Source organism: Anabrus simplex, chromosome 8, assembly GCF_040414725.1.
Source record: "Anabrus simplex isolate iqAnaSimp1 chromosome 8, ASM4041472v1, whole genome shotgun sequence".
NCBI lineage: Eukaryota > Metazoa > Arthropoda > Insecta > Orthoptera > Tettigoniidae > Anabrus > Anabrus simplex.
In genome coordinates, this window is record NC_090272.1 from 157,960,352 (window position 1) to 157,985,684 (window position 25,333).

The window sequence follows — 25,333 nt, forward strand, 5'->3', positions numbered from 1 at the left end:
GTCTCATTGCTGATAATTTGCCAATGCGGCGTGCCATGAATTCAACACCCATGCCATGAAGAATGGATCCTTTCATTTTTATCACAATGAATTCATGGGATATATTTCCATTTCCGTATTGAGAAACATTCGCCATAAAAAGAGATGACACGGACAACAAACAATAATAAGTAGACATACTTTGACATTCTACAATGGGGAAGGAATTCCTCCAGTGTGTTATTAATAGAAACGGTTATACGTGGTTAGAAAATGGGATGGATTCAGCATAATTTAAAATGTACAATAATATAATTTCTTGAAAATTAAAACATTTAATGAAATCCACTATAAAAGTTAGGGTTATATTATTCCTTAGATGAAGAAATAGGCTATACAAGATTTTGCAGTTGTTTAGAGCAAGTAAACTCATTAAGTGTTTCCTATTTTTAATGTGGGTGTTTTCTATTGTACTATATGATAAAATTAGACGCAATCCCGTTCCGTGCGAAGTTGTTGCTGTTGTGTGAACTTCAGTTGGACCGCAGCTTGCGCAGTTGAAGCAAGAGCTCTTGTTAACCAGCAGCTGTAGCAAACTCACTCCACCGACCGGCGTCATGGTATGTTAGTGCGCCAGAACCTGTACACGTACAAACCGCACCCTTATACCAATCAAAACACACCACTAATTTCAGCGTGTTGTTATTGTTACTTTCAACCTTATTTTCTCTCAAAACGTACAAAAAGCATACATTATTTCTAACAGAACACCGTTTACAGTTTCATAAACATGTTACTATTGATTTCATTTTAGATACTACGTTTAGCTTTGATCATGAGCCCTGTTTACTTGTGGCGGTGGAATTCTGATCTAAACCAGTGTTTTTTTTGCTAGTTGTTTTACGTCGCGCCGACACAGATAGGTCTTATGGCGACGATGGGACAGGGAAGGACTAGGAGTGGGAAGGAAGCGGCCGTGGCCTTAATTAAGGTACAGCCCCAGCATTTGCCTGGTGTGAAAATGGGAAACCATGGAAAACCATCTTCAGGGCTGCCGACAGTGGGGTTCGAAACTACTATCTCCCGAATACTGGATACTGACCGCACTTAAGCGACTGCAGCTATCGAGCTCGGATAAAACCAGTGTTATAATATTGCTATGTGTATATTGTCCCTTAAGACACCGTGTGCTGCCGAAAGTTTGGCCAGAAGAAGGTCTCCACAAACTCCAAAATAAAATACTAATATTGTAATCTCAAACTTTTAAGCAGTCATAAATGGAAACCAATTTTGCAAGGATTCTATAAGACACTGTGGAGCCACAGTTTGCCCGGAAGAAGCTCTCCATAACGTGAAAAATAATCTACTGACACAGGCTTGTAACACTTTTAGGCACTCTTAAATCGCAACCAAGTGTGCTGGGATTCGATTCCGCAACCCTGATCACCATGTTGAAAAAAAAAAAAAAGACAGTGGTGCCGGAATTGTTCTTTTTACAATTTGTTTTTTTACGTCGCACCGACACAGATAGGTCTCATGGCGACTATGGGATAGGAAAAAGGAGTGGGAAGGAAGCGGCCGCAGCCTTAATGAAGGTACAGCCCCGGCATCTGCCTAGTGTGAAAGTGTGAAACCACGGAAAATCATCTTCAGCGCTGCCGACAGTGGTGTTCGAACCCACTATCTCCCGAATGCAAGCTCACAGCTGAGCGCCTCTAACCACACGGCCAACTCGCTCATTGGTGCCGGAATTTTGCCCAGAATTAGGTCTGTATAACGTGCAAAATAAAATACTGACATGAATATCTCACATTTTAAAGCACTCTTAAATGGTAATCGACTGTGCTGGGATTCGATTTCGCTGCTATGAGCAAGATTTTCAGAGACACTGTGGTTCTGGAATTTCCCTTAGAAGGTCTCTGTAATGTGCGAGTAAATATACCGGCACTCTCAAATGGTAGATAGCCGGACTGAGTGGCTCAGATAATTCAGTCCTGATTTTCTGAGCCCAAATTGGCGGATTCGATTCCGACTCATTCCGGCGTGTTTCCAAGTGTTTATATACGCCAACCTCGTGTCGGTAGATTTACTTACACGTGACAGAACTCTTGCGGGACAAAATTCTGGCCAATCGGCGTCTCCGACAACAGTAAAAGTAGCTGGTGTTGCGTAAAACCGATAATATTATTATCAAGTCATAGCCAATTGTGGTGGGATTCGATACCGTACCCCTTAGCACAGAAGTCGAGCGTCTGACCATATGTGTACTTAACCAAACCAAACCCCATGGCACTACAGCCCTTGAAGGGCCTTGGCCTACCAAGCGACCGCTGCTCAGCCCGAAGGCCTGCAGATTACGAGGGGTCGTGTGGTCAGCACGACGAATCCTCTCGGCCGTTATTCTTGGCTTTCTAGACCGGGGCCGCCATCTCACCGTCAGATAGCTCCTCAATTCTAATGACGTAGGCTGAGTGGACCTCGAACCAGCCCTCAGGTACAGGTAAAAATCCCTGACCTGGCCGGGAATCGAACCCGGGGCCTCCGGGTAAGAGGCAGGCACGCTACCCCTACACCACGGGGCCGGCCGTATGTGTACTTAGCCAGCATAAAAGTGATACATTATGGCCCCTACAGTAGTGCATGTATATATATAATTGTTTGAAAATTAATACAAGCTTTGTTTTCTGTGACTGTTCATTTGTGGACATTGTTCGCGGCATTTGAATAACAAGATGTGATTTTTCATTCTCAAAATATCACACATATCTCATGCAATGACTGGGATTCAAATCATCTCGGCGAGAAATAAACATAATAATAATAATAATAATGTTATTTGTTTTACGTCCCACTAACTACTTTTTAAGGTCTTCGGAGACGCCGAGGTGCCGGAATTTAGTCCCGCAGGAGTTCTTTTACGTGCCAGTAAATGTACCGACACGGGGCTGTCGTATTTGAGCACCTTCAAATACCACCGGACTGAGCCAGGATCGAACCTGCCAAGTTGGGGTTAGAAAGCCAGCGCCTTAACCGTCTGAGCCACTCAGCCCGGCTGAGAAATAGACAAGGATGGCACTAGGCTAATCACGTCTTATTGCTTACTTTGGAATTAGGTTCTAGAGCAAAGATTGCGTGCAATAGGGAAGGTACTAGATCTCTTTCTTTCTTTCTTTCTTTCTTTCTTTCTTTCTTTCTTTCTTCTTTCTTAATCCATGTACCCTCCAGTGTTGGTTTCCCTCGGACTCAGCGAGGGATCTCACCACTACTGCCTCAAAGGCAGTGCCCTGGAGTATGAGACTTCGTTTCGGGGGATACAAGTGAGGAGGACAACCATTAACTCGCCCATGCGGCCTCACCTGCTATCCTGAACAGAGGCCTTGTAGGGGATGGGAAAATTTGAGGGGATATACAAGGAAGAGGGAAGGAAGCGACCGTGGCCTTAAGTTAGGTACTATGCAGGCATTTTCCTGGAGGAGACCACGGAAAACCACTTCAAGGATGGCTGAGGTGAGAATCGAACCCTCGCTACTCAGTTGACCTCCCGAGGCTGAGTGGACCCCATTCCAGCCCTCGTACCACTTTTCAAATTTCGTTGGAGAGCCGGGAATCGAACCCGGTCCTCCGGAGGTGGCAGCTAATCACACTATCAACTACACCACAGAGGCAGACAGGTACTAGAAATAAGGAATTATACCATCGTGTGAAATAAGATCGGGAATAATTAAATCATCCGCACCCGGAGTCCGAACCACGTAAATTACGCATTCCATTAAGATATCATAACTCAGTCCGGCTTCATGCTGACCTTTGGTCACAGGGTCCAGGGTTCGATTCCTGGCAGAGTCGGGAATTTTAACCATAATTGGTTAATTTCGCTGGCATGGGGGCTGGGTGCATGTTCATCATTTCATCCTCATCACGACGCGCAGGTCGCCTATAGGAGTCAAATAGAAAGACCTGTATCTGGCGAGCCGAACTTGTCCTTGGACACTCCCGGCACTGAAAGCCATACGCCATTTCATTTCATTTCATCATAACTCAGCACAGAGTAAAAATATAAGCCAAAGTTATCTTCAAAGGTACTTGGAGAAAAGGAGGGTAAATGCTTCGAATCCTCGTGAAATCAGTACGGTAGGATAGTGTGGTTAACTTAATGTCCGGGTGCCTTTGTCTCCCAGGATATTACCGGGTGCACATTTTGTGCAGGACGAGGTAATATCAGAATTATATGCCTCTCATGAAGAGGAAACCTCGTTTCGAAATATTTGTACTTCCTGACGGGGTATCGAACCCACGTCCTTCCAGATGATCCTAGCTCACTTCGCGAGCTCGGTTGTCATAAAGAGACATCCCAGAAGTAATTGGACAAACAGTGAGTGACGTTTCTTCACACCAAAACAAGGAAAAAATGTCCTATAAACATACACCCTTGAAATGCTTCGCTTGTTAATGTATTATTATTATTATTATTATTATTATTATTATTATTATTATTATTATTATTATTATTATTATTATTATTATTGGAAATGTAAGTTGAAGGTAATCTCTAACAATGTAAATGTGTTAGAACAAATACGATTTTTTAAATAATCGAGGGTGTTAGCGATAGCCGGTGCTGGTGGTAACGTGGATAGCGCATTGGACCAATAACACCAAGATCGTGGGTTCAATCCCGACTGAGGTCTGTGATGTTTGCAAGGTGGCAAAAACATACCGTGCCATGCCGTATATAATAAAAGAGCAACATGCCACTCCCACGCAACAAACTTCAATTCGGCAATGCTCCAACGCACTCCGGCCGGTTACCCTTCCTGAAGCCAACCTTATATGGACTGCGCGTTTCTGTGGTGGCTAGTAATGTAGTGTGTTGTATGCATATGGATAGGATTGTGTTGGAAAAAGCACAAGTTCACAGTCTCCGAGTGAGAGGTAATTAACCACAAGCGGGTATTTTTCCAGATCTGGCCGGTCACCGAACTCGGGGCCATCTGAACGGTGATCATTCAGTCAAGACGTCGAACTAATAACCTCTTGAGATCCGAAATGAGACGAAGTGACAGAAACATTCATTCATAACACGCACTGGTCTAAATAACTCAAATTTAGCATCAGAAGGGATTTTCATCATTTCATAGGTCCGTTCTGATAGAGATGTGTATTTGCGTATCCCGAAATTTACATTGAAACACAATATTCTGAGATGCATTATTCAAATAAATTGTTTATTGGATGCAATCATCAAGCAAGAAGAAGTTGCGGAGAAAAGTATTATAAGCTATGTAAAGGCGAGGACAATCAAGAAACATTAAAATATAAACTCAACCGAAAGCATCTTGTGTCAATTATCAATCCTGATTTTATTGAGTATTTTTCTCTAAACAAAGTGGGTGGCTGCGTGGTATGGGTCATGTAGCTGCCAGCTTGAATTCGGGAGATAGCTTGTTCGAACTCCAGCCCTGAATATGGTATTCCGTGGTTTCCCATTTTCACAACAGGCAAATACCGGTATCGCTTCCTTACCGATCCTAGCCTTTTCCTAACGCATCGCCGTCATAAAACCTGTCTGTGCCGAGGCGACGTAAAGGAAATTGTAAGGAAAAATCTCTCAAAATGTCTCTCTAACATGATCTTGCTTTTGATTACGCTGCCATTGTTGCGTATTTCATGGACCCAGAGGTTCGTAAAAGTCTCGTTTTACGTAACATTCATTTGCTGACATAATAATTAAGAAATGGACATGCACTTGTGGATAGATGTCATGTGTATAACTACTATAAGCCGTCTACATGATGTAGGGTATGGCGTGTCTGCCTCATTTACTCAGGAGCTGTGGGTTCGATTGGCGGGTCATGCAAGTAATCTTAATTTTCGAGAAAGGGCTGTTTAAACCACGCGAGTTCAATTGAGGACGCATCTTATATGGGATAGGCAGAAGTCCTCCATTATACCTGAAAATATCGTCACTCTAGCCACGCGACGCTCCAATAGATGTAGGACATCTAGCTGAGAAGAAAGATGTATATTATTTATTTATTCGTGTCAGAAGTGCAAAATATGAAACATTAAAACATAAAAAAAGGAGCATGAAATCTACACAAGTACACAAATATGTGTTCAAGTGACTTCAAACAGTTCCCGCCCGAAACTTAGTCACTTCGAGAGCCATTGAATTAGCTTGAGTTAAATCACTCATTGTACATCAGGATGGGAAAAACGGACAATATAAGAGATGTTGTGTTGTTTAAAATTTGCCACAATCACATAGAGCTGACTTTTTTTTTGCTATTTGTTTTACGTCGCACCGACACAGGTATGTCTTATGGCGACGATGGGATAGGAAAGGCCTAGGAAGTGGAAGGAAGCGGCCGTGGCCTTACTTAAGGTACAACCCCGGCATTTGCCTGGTGTGAAAATGGGAAAAAACCGAAAACTATCTTCAGTGCTGCCGACAGCGGGGCTCGAACCCACTATCTCCCGATTACTGGATACTGGCCGCACTTAAGCGACTGCAGCTATCGAGCTCGGTTTTTTTTTTACAGGTTGCTTTACCTCGCACCGACACAGATAGGTCTTATGGCGACGATGGGATAGGAAAGGCCTAGTAGTGGGAAGGAAGCGGCCGTGGCCTTAATTAAGGTACAGCCCCAGCATTTGCCTGGTGTGAAAATGGGAAACCACGGAAAACCATCTTCAGGGCTGGCGACAGTGGGGTTCGAACCCACTATATCCCGAATACTGGGTACTGGCCGCACTTAAGCGACTGCAACTATCGAGCTCGGTTAGAACTGTCTTTGTCGGAAAAGAAAGATGTATGAACCACAGAGTTCGTGCCTAAAGGGGCACGGGAGTGGGAGTATGTTGGTCTGTAAAGGCATTTCTTTTCTGACTGTCGGGGTATCAATCGCTACGGGTCTTTTAAGTCTAGTTCAATCCTAGAACCAAACTTATCCAGTTACCCACATTACTACAGGTTTCAAAATGTCAAGCATTTTTCGACATGTGTTGCTTGCAAGTAGACAATGGTTTAATGGCGAATGGGACCTCAAACCTCTGAAATGAAATAACTAAAGAAAGGAAATATACCAGGATATTGAACTTATTTATTGTTGAGTCTGGCATACTGGACTGCCAAGACGAGATGTTTTGTGTGGTTTGCATGGTGGTAAAAACATACCGTGCCATGGCGTAATAATAAAAGATCAGCATGACACTTCAATTCGGCAATGCTCCAACGCACTCTGGCCGGTTACCCTTCCTGAAGCCAACCTTATGTGAATTGCGTGTTTCTGTGGTGGCTAGTAATGTAGTGTGTTGTATGTATATGGATAGGAATGGGTTAGAAAAAGCACAAGTGCACAGTATCCGTGTTACTTTCACCCGGAAGGACGTGGGTTTGATTCCCTCTCTCTCTCTCTCTCACAGACGTCGAAAAAATTAGAAACGAGGCCTTTTTTTGCTAGTGGTGTGGTTTAACGTCGCTCTAACACATTGAAGGGCAAGGATGGGAAAGCGCTAGGATGCAGAAGGAAGCGACCTTGCCCTTAATTCAAGTGCAGCCCCATCATTTGTCTGGTGTGAAAATGGGAAAACATTTCCAGGATTGCCGACGGGGATTCGAACAAACCATCTCCCGAATGCAAGCTCACAGCTACGCGACCCTAACCACACGCTCAACTCGCTCGGTGAAGCGAGGTTTCTTTATGTAGTCAGTCCCAAGGCTCTAGGGATAATTTAACTTTTTTATTTTTTTACAAGTTGCTTTACGTCGCACCGACACAGATAGGTCTTATGCCGACGATGGGACAGGAAGGGGCTAGGAGTGGGAAGGAAGCGGTCATGTTCTTAATTAAGCTACAGCCCCAGCATTTGCCTAGTGTGAAAATGGGAAACCACGGAAAACCATCTTCAGGGCTGCCGACAATGGGGTTCGAACCCACAATCTCCCCGAATGATAATCTAACTAACAGCAGAAATGAGTACTAGGTTACTACCTGGAGAGAACAGGGAATTGACTTAATAATAACTACTCTACTCCAAGAAGTATCGAGAAGGAAAATATAGGCGAATCTTTTACTTCCCATTCCTCCAGCGGCCCCTTTACCTCTCCTAGTCCCACTGTTACCAGAAGATATCTTCTTCTTTCTTAATCCATTTGCGTGCGGAAAGGAACTGGCCACCCTATCGTACGTAAACTCCGGCTCAGGCACACCTCTGCGGAGGTTCGGACCTGTCTTTGGGCAGAATACACCCTTACCTTACCTTAATCCATTTGCCCTTCAGGGTTGGTTTTTTTCTTAGACTCAGCAAGGGATCTTACCTGTGCCGCCTCAACGGCAGTATCCTGGGCAGTGAGACTTTGGGTCGGGGATACAGCTAGAGAGGAGGACCAGTACCTCGCCCGGGCGGTCTCACCTGCTATGTTAAACAGGGGCCTTGTGGGGGGATAGAAAGATCGGAAGGGACGGACAAGGAAGAGGGAAGGAAGCAGTGAGAATCGAAACCCTTCTACTCAGCTGACCTCTCAGTGCTGAGTGTACCGCGTTCCAACCCTCGTACCACTTTTCAAATGTTGTGGCAAAGCCGGGAATCGAACCCGGGTGGCAGCTAACCACACTAACTACACCACAGAGGCGGCACACCAGAAGATACAACTACTCGAAATATACAAATTGAGAGAGACATGTTGTGCCCCTAATCGCACGGCCAACTCGCTCGGTTATTTGGTTTTTTAACCACTTCATGTTGCCTGATGAAGGTTGAAATTATGCTCTACCATGGTCCTATTTTGAATGGAGCATATTTGGAGTGGAGCCTATTGATTCCATTGTCAGGAATGTCCTATTAGATTGGCAGCTAATGGTTGTCGATGTTGTTTCCTTTCTTTTCAGATGAAGGGGAGGAATGTGGCTCAGACCGGTAGCCAGAATGTTGGGGTTTACTTGGTTCTTAAAACCATTAAGGGAAATCCCACACAATAATATTTTTTAATTCAGAGACCAAGCGAGTTGGCTCCACGGTTTGGGTCACGTAGTTTTGAGCTTGATTCGTCAGTAACGCTAAATATGGTTTCCCGTGGCTTCCCATTTTCACACCAGATAAACGCTGGGGGGATATACTTTAATTAGACCACGGTCGCTTCCTTCCTTTCGTATCCTATCATCACCGAGAGACCATAATAATAATGTTATTTGTTTTACGTCCCACTAACTACTCTTTTACGGTTTTCGGAGACGCCAAGGTGCCGGAATTTAGTCCCGCAGGAGTTCTTTTACGTGCCAGTAAATCTACCGACACGAGGCTGACGTATTTGAGCACCTTCAAATACCACCGGAGTGAGCCAGGATCGAACCTGCCAAGTTGGGGTCAGAAGGCCAGCGCCTTAACCGTCTGAGCCACTCAGCCCGGCACCGAGAGACCAAAAGAGTCGGTACTAAGTCACAAACATGTCCGACACCACGGTGTAGGGGGCAACGCGTCCGCCTGCTAACCGGCGGCCGCGGGTTCGACTCCCGGCTGGGTCAGCGGTTTTTAATTGTAAATGATTAATATCCCTGGCCTGTCGACTGGGTGTTTGTGTTGTCCTTAAAAAACGTCCATTTCCTCACATTCAACACTCTTACACTTCCTCCATTCCAATTGCACGCAGGTTCATATCACATGGTGCAAGTAGGGGCAAAAGATCTCTATAAGTCGACGCCCCAAGCAAATAGCATTTAAAAAAAGTTAAAAACATTTTGCAAAAAAAAAAAAAAAAAAAAAAAAAAGAGCACATCGGTGCGAGTTTTCACAATGGGTACAATGGGTTAGTGGTGTAATATATGTGGCCTGTCGCCATGTTAGCCTGCGGGAAGTGAATGATGCTTGGCTAACTCTGAGAGGAATCTTCTTTCACATGGTCGCCAAACCGTTTAATTGCGTAAGATCTCATGATAACCTTTTGCATTGTTGCCAAGATAAGAAATGCCACTCATTATTCAAGTTGATGATCGCACTCTGGCGCTAAACGTACTGTGCTTCGGTTTCATATAGGTTTTTATTTTTGTTAGTTGCTTTACGTCGCACCGACACAGATAGGTCTTATGGCGACGATGGGACAGGAAAGGGCTAGTAGTGGGAAGGAAGCGGCCGTGGCCTTAATTAAGGTACATCCCCAGCATTTGCCTGGTGTGAAAATTGGACAGAACGGAAAACCATTTTCAGGGCTGCCGACAGTGGGGTTCGAACCTACTATCTCCCGAATACTGGCCACACTTAAGCGACTGCAGCTATCGAGCTCGGTCATATAGGTTGTGGGTAGTTTGTACATATTTCGTGAACTGGAACTTATTAGACGACACACAATGCGACTCTAACAGGAAACACGTTGAACTGTTCATGTGTTGTTCAGAAGAACGTTCTTTTCAAGTTTATCGAAAATACTAATATCCTTCTTCCTAGCCAGCTTGGTGACCATGCTCGGTAAGGCGTTGAAGTCTAAACAGTCTGACACCGTTGTCAGCCGTTGTTCGACTCCCGTTGGTCGAAAAAAATTTCATCATCAGAATGTTGGCCGGCAGGGTAGGGGAGGTGGTGGTATACAATTTCTAATCACTAGATTGCGTGCCAAAAGCCTGGATTAAATTCGAAACCTCTCTGCAATGCTCATATGGAGTGAGGTCATATGACGCTGTTGATGGTGAATCGTCCGTCGAATGGGGACGTTAAGCCTTGAGCAGACCCCTTGGTGCTATTCGACAGGAAATGGCTATGCACCAACACCCTTCCTACTCTCATGCATCGCGTCATTCATTTCATCTGATTAAATCCTCTAATGAGGTTGACTTCAGGAAGGGCATTCAATCATAAAACTCGCTATGAAGATTCATCTCACTTTATACGCGACCCCGTAGCAGAACGGGACAAATGTTGGATATGCGTACTAAGTCCTTTTCCTCAAATACTTGGGATCGGTACTATGATGGATTACCCCCCCCCCCACCCTTATAGCACTACAGCCCTTGAAGGGCCTTGGCCTACCAAGCGACCGCTGCTCATCCTGAAGGCCTGCAGATTGCGAGGTGTCGTGTGGTCAGCACGACGAATCCTCTCGGCCGTTATTCTTGGCTTTCGAGACCGGGGCCGCTATCTCACCGTCAGATAGCTCCTCAATCACGTAGGCTGAGTGGACCTCGAACCAGCCCTCAGGTCCAGGTAAAAATCCCTGACCTGTCCGGGAATCGAACCCGGGGCCTCCAGGCAAGAGCCAGGCACGCTACCCCTACACCACGGGGATGATGGATTACATCCAGTTAAAATTTCTTTATACGCCTGTTCACGGAAATAGTCCAGGAAATATGGACCCATATGAATGTCGATCAACTAAAACTACTTCCTGCATCCCTTACTATTTTTTGCAGACGGCCAAGTAATAGTGACCGAAGGTACTGTCGCTGGACTGAATATGAATTGCAGTAAAACATAATATCTCTCTTTGGAGATAAATTCTGACAAAATGTTACAGGCTGGGAATAAAAATAAGTAAAGACATTCAGTAAATTGAAATATTTAGGATCAACAATTGAGGCGTTGGCATGGGAAAGGTAAAGTCAAAAGAATCGAAATTTCGTTTTTTTCATAGAGAAAGTAGTAAACGCTCATGCCAATGACATGGAAAAGGTAGCAAGTCATCTCGTAGAGTATATTTGCTTCTACGATTGACGCAAGATGGAACCTTTGCTATTTGTTGACAGTCAACTGCGTGTGAACTTTGTTTTTAGCTATTATAGTTCGTCACAGTTATATTTCAGTTGCCAGAATGCCTCCGGAACCTATTCCATTCAAAATGGTAAGTCGTTATTGCCAGCATCTTGATATGACGTTCTTACTAGTTCTTTGTTTTTTAAATAGGCATTATGTGTGTTCAACAATGGTGCGAAAATGATCGGAGAGGCTAAACATTTTCAACCATTTATTCTAATCATGATAACGCCTGGGGATTTTTGTGACTTCACCATGGAAAGCAATACTCACCACCTTAAACCTAGTACCGTGAGCTAGATAAGAATTTTCAGAGCTGAACTTCCATCAAGCAAGATAAGGCTATCGTGCAAAATGTTAGAACCGTGGAAGGAGTACAGCATCCTCAATAGAGGGTGGTCCTACCACGCGATCCTTACAACCACTTGGAAGGAGACAAACCATCACGTCATACACTGACTGACAAGCTGATTAGACAGTGAGTTTTCACAATGTGTTTTGCCGCATAATTTGTGCCTGGAACATAATAAGTATAACTTGTGTGTTAAACTGATAAATGGATAACTGCTTGATTTTACATATTTATATATTCAATATCCTCTACTTCACAATGTTGGCAATACTATTTTTTCTCATCATCATCATCATCTGTTTACCCTCCAGGTTCGGTTTTTCCCTCGGACTCAGCGAGGGATACCACCTCTACCGCCTCAAGGGCAGTGTCCTGGAGCTTCAGACTCTTGGTCGGGGGATACAACTGGGGAGAATGACCAGTACCTCGCCCAGGCGGCCTCACCTGCTATGCTGAACAGGGGCCTTGCGGGGGATGGGGAAGATTGGAAGGGATAGACAAGGAAGTGGGAAGGAAGTGGCCGTGGCCTTAAGTTAGGTACCACCCCGGCATTTGCCTGGAGGAGAAGTGGGAAACCACGGAAAACCACTTCCAGGATGGCTGAGGTGGGAATCGAACCCACCTCTACTCAGTTGACCTCCCGAGGCTGAGTGGACCCCGTTCCAGCCCTCGTACCACGTTTCAAATTTCGTGGCAGAGCCGGGAATCGAACACGGACCTCCGGGGGTGGCAGCTAATCACGCTAACCACTACACCACAGAGGCGGACTACTATTTTTTCTTCTCCTGTAAAATTCTATTTTTATGACTTACTACCTTTCCTATGTCAATGCCTCAATTGTGGTTGATGGCACTACTTTGTCTCAATTTAAGGGACGAGAAAATGAGGGCAGGAGAATAACTGGGGCACTAAATTCTATCTGGCTACAGCTGGATAATGGGAAATGGTGATGATGATAAATTCAATATTATGCAAAGCAAAGGAGCTCAACAATTCTGTGGTGCAGAATATTTTACTATATAGAGTAGAAACATGGACATAATTTCCGATATGATGCTCAACTGGGAAACTTAGGGTAACAGGAAAATTGGGGGAGGGGAGTACCTAGGGTTAAGTGGATGAATGGGGTACGGAGAAGCAGAAGCATGGATAGAAGAGTGAGGGAGATGCACACAAGATCGAGAATTGTGGAGAAAAAAAGTAATTGGACACATACCATACGTTGAAGGAAACTACTCTATTGTAGAAAATTCCTAAATAATAATAATAATCTCTGGAAACATTCACTGACTAGTCTCAAACATCATGGTACAGAGCAGCTAACAGTAATTAACTATTCTCTCGAAACATCTTGGGTTCAGGATTGGGTGTGGACGTAAGGAGAGATTGAAGAAACTTACTAGAAAATTGATTTTAGCAAAAACTAACATGATGACGAACATAACTGGCAGTCATATGAATTGTAGGGAGAAATGGAAGGGAATGTATAGGTGCTTTAAGTCAAAAACAGTTTCTAGGAAGGACATTTAGGGGATCATTAATGATCAAGGGAAGAGTATGTGTGAGTACTTACGGAAGGCAGAAGTATTCATTCAGCAGTATGTAAAGATAGTTGGTAATTATCCAAGAAGAGGAAGTTACAGACACTAAATACAAATAATAAAGTTATTTACAAAATGATAGAAAAGTTGGCGGCTAGAAAAGCAACTGTGATTGATAATATTTCTGGGGATATACTAAAGTCAATGCGTTGGGATATATTGCCGAATCTGAAATATTTATTTGATTGCTATTTGCATGAAAGAACTATACCAACTGAATGAAGAGTTGCTATTACAGCCCCAGTGTACAAGGGAAAAGTGAAGAGCGGATTATTACACGCCAGGCAGCTTGATATGTGTTGCTTTGGTCAAGCATTCTTTCTGATTATATTTGATTTGATGAAAGGCGGTTCGTGTTTAGGAAAGATTAGTGAGGCTCAACTTGCAGGATTTCAGCAAGATATAACAGATATTTGAGATTCAAGGGGTGAAATGGACTGTATCTCTAATGGTGTATCCAAAAAGTTTAATAGGAGACAGCTAAAGGAATTGAGGGCTATTGGACTAGACAAACGAGTGGTTGAATGAATGGCTAAATATCTAGAAATTAGAACGCTTATAATTAGAGGAGGTGAAGCATTATCTGATCCTGAAACGATGAAGGAGGGGTTCCACAGGGCAGCACTACTGGACCTTTGTGGCTTGTTATATACAGTATATACAGTCATAAGAAAAAGTATTCGTACACTTAATACTGAAACAAAAAATACTTTATTTAGTGCACTTATTGCCATGTACGTTTTATAACAGAAATAGGTTAGCTTTCTGTACACTATGTAAAGACATATACACCATAAAACATACAATTGATGGACGTCCCTGCCATTAATACATAAATAAATGAAAATACCTTGATTTCATACTCATAAAAAGTATTCGTACAGTCCGGTTTTACTTTCATTCCCCACTGATTTTAGTGCATATTTAGTATTTCTTGGTAATCCTTTTGATTTTACAATGGCCTCAAGCCGCCTACACATTGAATGAACTAGCTTGGGGGTGAAGGTGGGGTCAATCTTACCCCATTCTTCCAAGAGAGCTATTTTCAAAGCTGGATTTGATGAAATATTAATTGTGCCCAGTCTCTCTTTACGATAATCCCGCACATCTTCAATCGGATTCGTATTCGGGGATTGGTGGGGGGTGTTCCATATATGTGGGTGTGTTTTATAAAATCCACAGTCGTGTATCCAGGGCCGTATGGTTTGGATCATTATCCTGCATGACTACATAATCATCCATAAGTCCCATTTTTTCGGCACTAGATACTAGACGTTTCTTCAAAACTTCAGTACAATGTTTACGGTCGACCTTTCCATCTATGAATTCTAAGGAACCTACTTCAGCTGAGCTCAAGCACCCCCAAACCATTAAACAACCTCCACCATGCTTCACTGAAGGAAGCGATTTTTTTTTCTTCGAGTTCTGTGTTCTTTTTCCTCCGCCCCTTTTTGCAATGTTCTTGAAAAATAGTGAATTATTCTTTCATCCGTAAATATAACTGGATACCATAATTCTAGAGAAGCATGTTTGCAGTCTGTAGCATATTGTAGTCTTTTCTTCCCGTTTGTGGGGGTAATTAAAGGTTTTCGCCTGGCACTTCTACAATGATAGTCATTCGTATACAAAACATTTTGAATTGTGGAAGCACAGATATGAAGTTTTAAATCATTTCCTAGTTCAGACCTCAATTTTTCAGCACTGATTCTAGGATTTTTCTTAAGTTTCCTGAAGTTTAGTCTTTCAGTTCGTTCGTCTAGTGTGGATGGACGTCCACATCTACGTGCATTTTTGAAAGATTTTCTCTCGCCATACCTGTCAATAATTCCCTGAATTGTAGATCTTGGTCTCCTCACAAATTTAGATATTTCCGAGAGAGATTTACAGGAATTATGAGCCCGAATTATACTCATTCTCCATTCCTGTGTTGTTTCTTTCATTTTGCGGCCCATCTTACTGATAGACTGTATCACTTGTTGTTTACAACGATTGAAGCACAACTGACTTGGTACAAGACGTGACTTTTACTGCTTACCTGCGTTGCAGGTGATGTCATCAAAGTTTTTGATCTGAAGATTTTCCACCTGTACGAATACTTTTTATGCATCTATATTTCGAAATTACTGGATGATATGCTTGTTAAAACAAATATTACCAAAGTACCATTGTTATTTCCGGTACATATTCATAGTCATGTTTCGTGAAATACCGAAATAGAGGGAAGTGGTGAAATTTCTAGCGGCCTATGGACAATGCGTCAATTACAAACGACAATATTGCTTAACGTTTAAGGTGTACGTATACTTTTTCCCATGACTGTAAATGATTTGAGTAAAGAAGTGGAATCAGAGATAAGCCTTTTAGCAGATGATGTCACACAGTATAGAGTAGTACAAAAGTTGCAGGATTGTGACGCGACCGCAAGAAAGACCTCGATAATGTAAGATGGACAGCGGACAATGGTAGGGTGGTGAACTGTAAGAAAAGTCAGGTTGCAAGTTTCGCCAGGTGGAAAAGTCCTTTCAGTTTTAATTACTGCGTTGATGGTGTGAAATTACCTCCCAGGGATCACTGTAAGTACTTAGGTGTTAACATAAGAAAATATCTTCACTGGCGCAATCACATTAACGAGGATTTAAATAAAGGTTACATATCTCTTCATATGGTTCTGAGAGTATTTAGGGGTTGTGCGAGGGGCGTACTATATTGTTTCACACTTAATTTTTCGTACGTCGGGGTATAGTTCACATTTTACTTTTGACGGTGGTGATGTGTAACTAGTGTCTTGTTTCACCGTTTGTTAGCAGCGCCCGCACAGCGGCCAATGAATGCAGTCGTCATAGCCATTTCGTTTTCATAACAACACTGTCAAGCGTAGGAGCAGACAACATGGAAAGCAACCGTCAGGGACAGCGCTGTACGACTTGGTTCCTATGGAAAGAAGGCGTGACCACTGCAGAAATTCATCGGCGCTTGGTGGTAGTCTGTGGAGAACATGCGCCGCCACCGAAAACAGTTTACAAGTGGGTGGAAGTTTGGAAAACAGGGCGCACATCGGTGAACAAGGGAACCAGTTCTGGAAGGAATGTGACAGTGTCAACACCAGCCAACATTACCCGGGTTGAACAGGCCATCCAAGGCGACAAATGCATCACATTTACGGAAATGGAGGCAGTCACGGGAGTTAGTCGAAACACCTTGCAGCGAATCGTGCACGGCCACTTACAGTTGGGGAAGGTGTCATCCACGTGGGTGCCTAGACTCTTGCTGCAGACGAAAGCCAGAGGCGTATGGACGTGTGCAGAGAATTTTTGCAGCGCCATGATCAAGGTCCAGCCGTCTTCATGGCTAGGCTTGTGACTGGTGATGAGATATGGCTCCATTAGCACGACCCACCACTCCCATTGATCAAATGGGATTAACGGTGCTGCCACACCCACCATACTTCCCCGACTTGGCACCAAGTGATTATCACCTGTTCGGGAACATGAAGAAACCTCTGCGTGGTCGCCGTTTTGCGGTTTTTGCTGAACTGGTCACAGCTGTCAAGGCATGGGTACGCAACACTCCGAAAAAATGGTTTCAGGAAGGTCTGGAGATACTGACACATCGATGGCAAAAGTGCATACAGTTACAAGGAGATTATGTTGAGAAGGTGGACGTAACAACTGATGTGTAATGTACTTCATTTGGGTAGGAAAAATAAAGTGTAAAACAATATATTACGCCCTTCTTAGTAAGGATGTAAAGAGGAGGACGTAAAAGTACTGGCAAGACCACAATTAGAATATGGTTCCAGCGTATGGGACCTTCACCGGGATTACTTGATGAGAGAACTGGAAATATCGAAAGGAAAGTATCACGATTTGTTGTGGGTGATTTCCAACAAACGAGTAGTATTACGAATATGTTTGCAAACTTTGGGCTGGGAAGACTTGGGAGTAAAGTGACAAGTTGCTCGATTAAGCGGGATGTTCCGAGCTATCAGCGGAGAGTGCTTGGAATGATGTTAGTAGATGAATAAACTTGAGTGATATTTTAATGGTAGGAAAGCTCATGATATGAAGATAAAGTTGATAATCAAGAGGAAAAATTGGGGCAAATATTCATTTATAAGAAGAGGAATTAGGGAATGGAATAATTTATCAAGGGGAATGAAAGAATTTAAAAAACACTAGGTAAATACGTGATAGGGAAACAGCCACCTTGGCGACAATCGTAAATGCAGATCAATGATGATTGATTTATAGTTCGTAATACCAGGATAATATTACAGGCAGACGATGCCTGTCCTCTAAATCACTGCTTAGTGCAATCGGCACTGGCTTCTCTATACAGTAGGTTTGCATTTTTTTATTTGTCAAGCGATCTGATTTAAAGCTCACTATGGTCCAGTACATTCTAATATTATCATGGCTACAGAGTATTTATAAAGTAAATTAATCGAGTCCAGTAATATAAGCATGTAACATCAAATCAGGTCCGCCTCTGTGGTGTAGTGGTTAGCGTGATTAGCTGCCACCCTCGGACGGCCGGGTTCGATTCCCGGTTCCGCCACGAAATTTGAAAAGGGGTACGAGGGCTGGAACGGGGTTCACTTAGCCTCGGGAGGTCAACTGAGTAGAGGTGGGTTCGATTCCCACCTCAGCCATCCTGGAAGTGGTTTTCCGTGATTTCCCACTTCTCCTCCAGGCAAATGCCGGGACGGTACCTACCTTAAGGGCACGGCCGCTTCTTTCCCTCTTCCTTGCCTGTCCCTTCCGATCTTCCCATCCCTCCACAAGGACCCTGTTCAGCATAGCTGGTGAGGCCGCCTGGGCGATGTACTGGTCATTCTCCCCAGTTGTATCCCCGACCCAAAGTCTGAAGCTCCAGGACACTGCCCTTGAGGCGGTAGAGGTGGGATCCCTCGCTGAGTCCGAGGGAAAAACCGACCTTGGAGGTTAAACAGATAAAGAAGAAGAGGAAGAATATCAAATCAGTTCAACGATAATTTTGGTTATATGAATAGATCGAAGTACTACATATCGCACATAAGTTAGTAACATAAATAATAATATATCATAAATTATGATCATATGTATATGTTTTATATAAAACCGGGCGAGTTGGCCGTGTGCGTAGCGCGTAGAGGCGCGCGGCTGTGAGCTTGCTTCCGGGAGATAGTAGGTTCGAATCCCACTATCGGCAGCCCTGAAGATGGTTTTTCGTGGTTCCCCATTTTCACACCACGCAAATGCTGGGGCTGTACTTTAATTAAGGCCACGGCCGCTTCCTTCCAACTCCTAGGCCTTTCCCATCCCAACGTCGCCATAAGACCTATCTGTGTCGGTGCGACGTAAAGCCCCTAGCAAAAAAAAAAGTTTTATATAATTGAATTATTTCATACTGATACACTATAAGATTAGAGGCCTCCATGGCTCAGACGCCAGCGTATCGTTCTCTTACCGCTGGGTTCCGTGTTTCAAATCTTGGTCACTCCATGTGAGATTTGTGCTGGACAAAGAGGAGGCGGGACAGGTTTTTCTTCGGTTTTTCCTGTCGTCTTTCATTCCAGCAACACTCTCCACTATCATTTCATTTCATCTGTCAGTCATTAATCATTGCCCCAGACTAGTGTGACAAGCTTCGGCAGCCGGCACAATTCCTATCCTCGCCGCAAGATGGGGGCTTCATTCTTCTATCCCTGACCCGGTCGTTGACTGGAAAACAGGTTGTAGGTTTTCATTTTCACACTGTAAGATTAAACAATCAGGCAAACAAACAAGAAAGAAAATGTAACAGTCAATTTCAAAATTCGTTTTGAACATTTGGATTGAAGAGGAGTTCTTTATATCTCCTGGCAGTTTATTGTAGAGATTAACAGAATAACACCACAATGAATTACTTCCGTATTTATTTGAATGGATATTTGTGGAGTGGTTATTATTAGCATACCGGGCGAGTTGGCCGTGCGCGTAGAGGCGTGCGGCTGTGCGCTTGCATCCGGGAGATAGTAGGTTCGAATCCCACTATCGGCAGCCGTGAAGATGGTTTTCCGTGGTTTCCCATTTTCACACCAGGCAAATGCTGGGGCTGTACCTTAATTAAGGGCACGGCCGATTCCTTCCAACTCCTAGGCCTTTCCTATCCCATCGTCGCCATAAGACCTATCTGTGTCGGTGCGACGTAAAGCCCCTAGCAAAAAAAAAAATATTAGCCATGGTTATAAAAATGTAAATCCACAGCCTGTTTCCAGTCATTTGACCAGGTCAGGAATGGAATGAAATAAACCGCCATCTAGCGGCGAGGATAGGAATTGTGCCGGCTGCCGAAGCTTGTCGCACTCTTCTGGGACAAGGATCAATTACTGACAGATGACTTTAAATGGTACTGGAGATTGTTTCTGGAATGAAAGATGGCAGGGAAAATCGGAGTACCCTGAGAAAAACTGCCCCCCCCATCTGCTTTGTCCAGCAAAAATCTCATATGGAGTGAACTGGATTTGAACCACGGAACCCAGCGGGGAGAGACCAGCGCGCTGCCGCCTGAGTCACGGAGGTTCGTCACCTAGCCATGGTTATGAATCTATGAAAATGATGTATTTTTTATAAACTGAACATATACTATTAAAAAATACCCGTAATTTCGTGGTGAAGAATGGAAACAAACATTTACAATACGGTTCAAGAAAGCCGTAGCTATTGTTGGGAGATCAGAAGAATGCACATGACCGGTGAGGCACGGGGAGAAGGGGTTTTCACCAGCAGAACCAGTGACGCAATGGTTACCATAGCAACTCCGCTACTACCTCGGCGACTTTATATTATCTTCTACTGGCAGCTCTTCGCTGTTGTCAGTTATAATCCAGGAAACTGCAAAGTGTGAGTCAATATTTTCGTGTAGCAGATAAGAGCCGATCTGTCTTGGCAGAACAGGAAGTTCGTGCTTGTAGACCACATTCCTCATTCTTGCATTCTTCTCATCTCTACACAGTACCAGTCTTCATAATAGTGTTGTTCTATCAATGCTAGTGGAATAGTGTAGTAATATGGTGCTACATTTCGAAAAGTGTTCCGTCGTTACATAAAAAAGCAACATTTCATAATTTGCTTCGAGTAGGAGAAGGGAGATTCACACCAAAATTCACCTTCTGGCCATCTACTGCTGCGATGGAATTCAAACTTCCATTTAGGACATCGATATTATTCCAAATTTCTTGTAGAAAATAATATATCGATGGCGTAATTAAAAACCTCGTATCTCCCAATGCTCTTCCTTATCTATTATTTCTCTTAAGACCGCTCACGTCTCGCAGCCAATGAATATGGAGTCCTTAGAACCATTTTCGTTGTGTTCATTTTCCTATGCAGATGTGTAAAGGAAAATGAACCTTGTCATACTGTACTACAGGAATGTATATTTGCGTGACGAATTTACGCACTCTTACGTATGTTCAGTCTTCAGCCCTAAGGCTGGTTGGATCCTCAACAGCTCCGCCGTCAGCTGTCATAGATGGCCTAGGCATCACTGAAGAAGCGTACTACGGAAATGAGGAGTGAGGTAGTTTCCCGTTGCTTTCCTCACTGAGCCAGAAGTTGCTATTACATATCAGCCTGCCAAGCCCACTGAAATGCATGCACCAACTAACCCTATGAGCAACATTTTCACACCATTCATAGCAGGGACTGGCTGCATAAGGAATGGCATTACTAGCGTCGCTCATACCTCAGTCACTTTCATATTGTCAAAGCCAAGGATAAGACAGAGACAGATCAATGAAAGTAACAAAATTACTCTAGCCCATACCAGAAGACATAGTGCACTGTAAACACTAGGTCCTGCCAGCAAAGGCAACGCACTCTTACAATATAATGTATTTCAGGTTCATTTTCCTTTACATATTACCATAGGAAAATGAAGAAATTGTTCTGATGGACTGTATATCCATATGTTGCTGGGAGGCGTGACCAGTCTTAAGGGAAATAATAGATAGGAAGAGCATTCGGAAATACGAGGTTTTCTAATTAGACCATCTACTGTATATCGACCATTGTATTATAAAAGAAGTCCTAAATTTAAGATATTTTGACAGAATTTTCGTCTTTGATTATTTGTGAAATTGGTCTTCTGTACGCGTCCTATGTTGAGTCTAGGTATTGTCTACTGCATTGGTTCAGGATGCCGGGGTTGAGTTCGAGCATTCTGAGTGATTCTGTTTCGATCCAAAGTGACTTTCAGTGACTGTTCTTGTATGAGTTATATTCGTCAAGACTGCCTACAAACTCTTAATTTTATTCAAGTGTCGAATTAATATCCGATGTTCTGGAGTAGATTTCCAATTTCTATATTTTTTTCTTTCTTCAAAATCTTATGCCATGTTTATGTGGGTTCGGGTAACTATCTAGTACCGGTTGAAAACTTGGCAGAGGGTTTTAAGGCAGACGTCCTACCCGTTGTCATGTTCTTATTCTATAGGAAAATCCAATCGAATTCACGTAAAATCAAACCTAGAAACACTGCTCCAGCACGTCCATCCGATTTCTCAGTTCTGACTTATCAATTCATACGACAAATAAAAACACTTTATTCTGATAATTACAGGTATTTCTGGGGTCGCTTGAGCCATGTGGTTAATTTTGTGCTTTAGCTTTGTCTAGAAGACACCATATTTCAGAAGAAAATTCTAACGGAAAATTCAGACGGTTGAGGCGCTGGCCTTCTGAGCCCAACGAGGCAAGTTCGATCCTGGCTCAGTCCGGTGGTATTTGAAAGTGCTCAGATACGTTAGCCTCGTGTCGGTATATTTACTGTCAAGTAAAAGAACTACTGCAGGCTTAAATTCCGGTACCTCAGCGTCTCCGAAAATCGTAAACGTAGTTAGATGGACGTAAAGCCAATAACATTATTATTATTATTATTATTATTATTATTATTATTATTATTATTATTATTATTATTGACCGCCTCTGTAGTATAGTGGTTAGTATGATTAATTGCCACACCATGGAGGTTCGGGTTCGATTCCCGGCTCTGCCATGAAATTTAAAAAGTGGTACGGGAGCTGGATTTGGGTCCACTCAGCCTCGGGAGGTCAACTGAGTAGACGGGGTTCTATTCCCGCCTCAGTCATCCTCGAAGTTGTTTTCCGTGGTTTCCCACTTCTCCCCCAGGCAAATGCCGGGATGGCACCTAACTTAAGGCTACGGCTTCTTCCTTTCTCTTCCTTACCTATATCTTCCAATCTTCCCATCCCCACGCAAGGCCCCTATTCAGCATAGCAGGTGAGGCCATCTGGGCAAGCTACTGGTCCTCCTTCCCAGTTGTATCCCCCGACCCAAAGTCCTACGCTCCAGGACACTGCCCTTGAGGCGCTAGAGGTGGGATCCCTCGCTGAGTCCGAGGGAAAAATCAACCCTGGAGGGTAAACGGGTTAAGAAAGAAAGAAAGAAAGAAAGAAAGAAAGAAAGAAAGAAAGAGTATTATTATTAAATTCCAACGTGAGATCGACTGGGAATCGAGTTTCGAACTAAGCCACTTCGCTAATTCCCCCCGCCCCCCGGTCGGATAAAGATACGACAAATATCAGACTAATTTCCAGATGTAATAAGTAGGTACAATGTATGATCACAGATCATCACGTCCATGTCCAGCTCCATTAGCTAAATGGTTAGCGTGCTGGCCTTTGGTCCAGGGGATCCTGGTTTGTATTCCCGGCCGGATCGGGGATTTTAACCTTCAGTGGTTAATTCCGATGGCTCGGGAGCTGGATGTGTATGCCGTATATAATATTAGAATTCATCATAGTTAGGGCCGCATCCTCATAGATACACAGGTCGCCTATATGACGTCAACTCGAAAGAAAGGTCCCTCCGGAGGTCACACGCCATTATCACGTCCATGAACGAGAAATCAACACCGGAAGTATCAAACATATACATTTCAGTTTGTGATTGGGAAAAGAAAAAAGGACGATAACTTCAGTTTCAGAATGTTGAATTGAGCCGATGATCTGGATGTTAAGCCCATTTAAACAGCAAGCAAGCCCAAGCAAAATGTTGAATTTTAATTTTTTTTTTTTTTTTCATGACGTAACTGACTGTGCGCTATTATACGTCTGCAGCAGGTTTCTCTGCTGGCCGCTGTTAGCGCGGTGGGGAAGGTCGCCTTCGATCGAAAGAAGAGATAGTCCACTATTATGCTGGTAGATAGCGATGTTGTTCCTCAGAGCAGTGAGATCGTTCGTTTCTGGAGGCGAAGTCAACAAAACCTGTAGTTGTGTTTTAATGAAACTCCCTCATTTCCTAATTAAGTTGTCATTGCCCAAATGCCAATAATAACAATAATAATAATAATAATAATAATCATATTTCACGACTTTTCTTACAACATGGTGAGGAGCGAACTCTGTCGTACATTTGGACTTGGTCCTGTTTTGTAGTCGGATGCCCTTCCTGATGCCAACCCTCTGTGAACGATTGTATTCACTATTGCGTATTTCTGTGAAGATTGCTTGTATGGTGCGTTGTCTGTAGATGAAGGTAAGACGAAAAAATATCCAGTCTCCGAGCCAGAGGAATTAAACCATATGCAGTTAGAATCCCCGACCCGGCCGGGAATCGAACCAAGGGCAGTACAGTGTGTTGACTACTCAGCCAGGAACCCGGATAATAATAATAATAATAATAATAATAATAATAATAATAATAATAATAATAATAATAATAATAATAATAATAATAATGTCCGCCTCTGTGGTGTAGTGGTTAGTGTGATTAGCTGCCACCCCCGGAGGCCCGGGTTCGATTCTCGGCTCTGCCACGAAGTTTGAAAAGTGGTACGAGGGCTGGAACGGGGTCCGCTCAGCCTCGAGAGGTCAACTGAGTAGAGGTGGGTTCGATTCCCACCTCAGCCATCCTGGAAGTGTTTTTCCGTGGTGTCACACTTCTCCCCCAGGCAAATGCCGGGATGGTACCTAACATAAGGCCACGGCCACTTCCTTCCCTCTTCCTTGCCTGTCCTTTCCAATTTTCCCATCCCTCCACAAGGCCCCTGTTCAGCATAGCAGGTACTGGTCATTCTTCCCAGTTGTGTCCCCCAACCCATCGTCTCACGCTCCAGGACACTGCCCCTTGAGGCGTTAGAGGTGGGATCCCTCGCTGAGTCTGAGGGAAAATCCAACTCTGGAGGGTAAGCAGATTGAGATAATAATAATAATAATAATAATAATAATAATAATACTAATAATAATAATAATAATAATAATAATAATAATCTAAATGCGTAGTCAGCATAATCCATTAATAAACTTGCTACTCATACTGAGGGTTTACTCCTCAGTTACAATAATGGCGTGTGGTTTCCGGAGAGATCTGGTGCATGTATTTCGCTATAACACCTTATAGGCGACCCACGCGTCTGTGAGGATGGGACCCTATCTATGATGAATTCTAATGCTGAAGACGAAACATCAACCAATGAAGGATAAAATCTCCATCACGGCCGGAAATCGAACCCGGGACTTCGTGGACCAAAGGCCAGTACGCTAACGATTTTGCTCTTCAGTTGAAAAGCTTGGATTTCTTGACCAGATTTGTGTCTCTCCTACCAGCCAAGTCTCTCCTGTCTACAACAGTGTAAATAACTCTCAACTTAGGGCCATTAGGTAAGAGAAAAAACGCTA

At 43.5% G+C, this 25,333-nt stretch overlaps 1 protein-coding gene across 1 annotated transcript in view; it reads left to right on the forward strand.

Annotated features, from left to right (window-relative positions):
* The first annotated feature begins 469 nt into the window (after nt 1-469).
* Nucleotides 470-25,333, forward strand: part of LOC136879235 (troponin C, isoallergen Bla g 6.0101) — a 44,363-nt gene continuing 19,499 nt past the window's right edge. Inside the window, exon 1 of the mRNA XM_067153043.2 lies at nt 470-599. Coding sequence (XP_067009144.2) covers nt 597-599 — 3 coding nt within the window. The 5' untranslated portion in view covers nt 470-596. The remainder of the gene's footprint in view (nt 600-25,333) is intronic.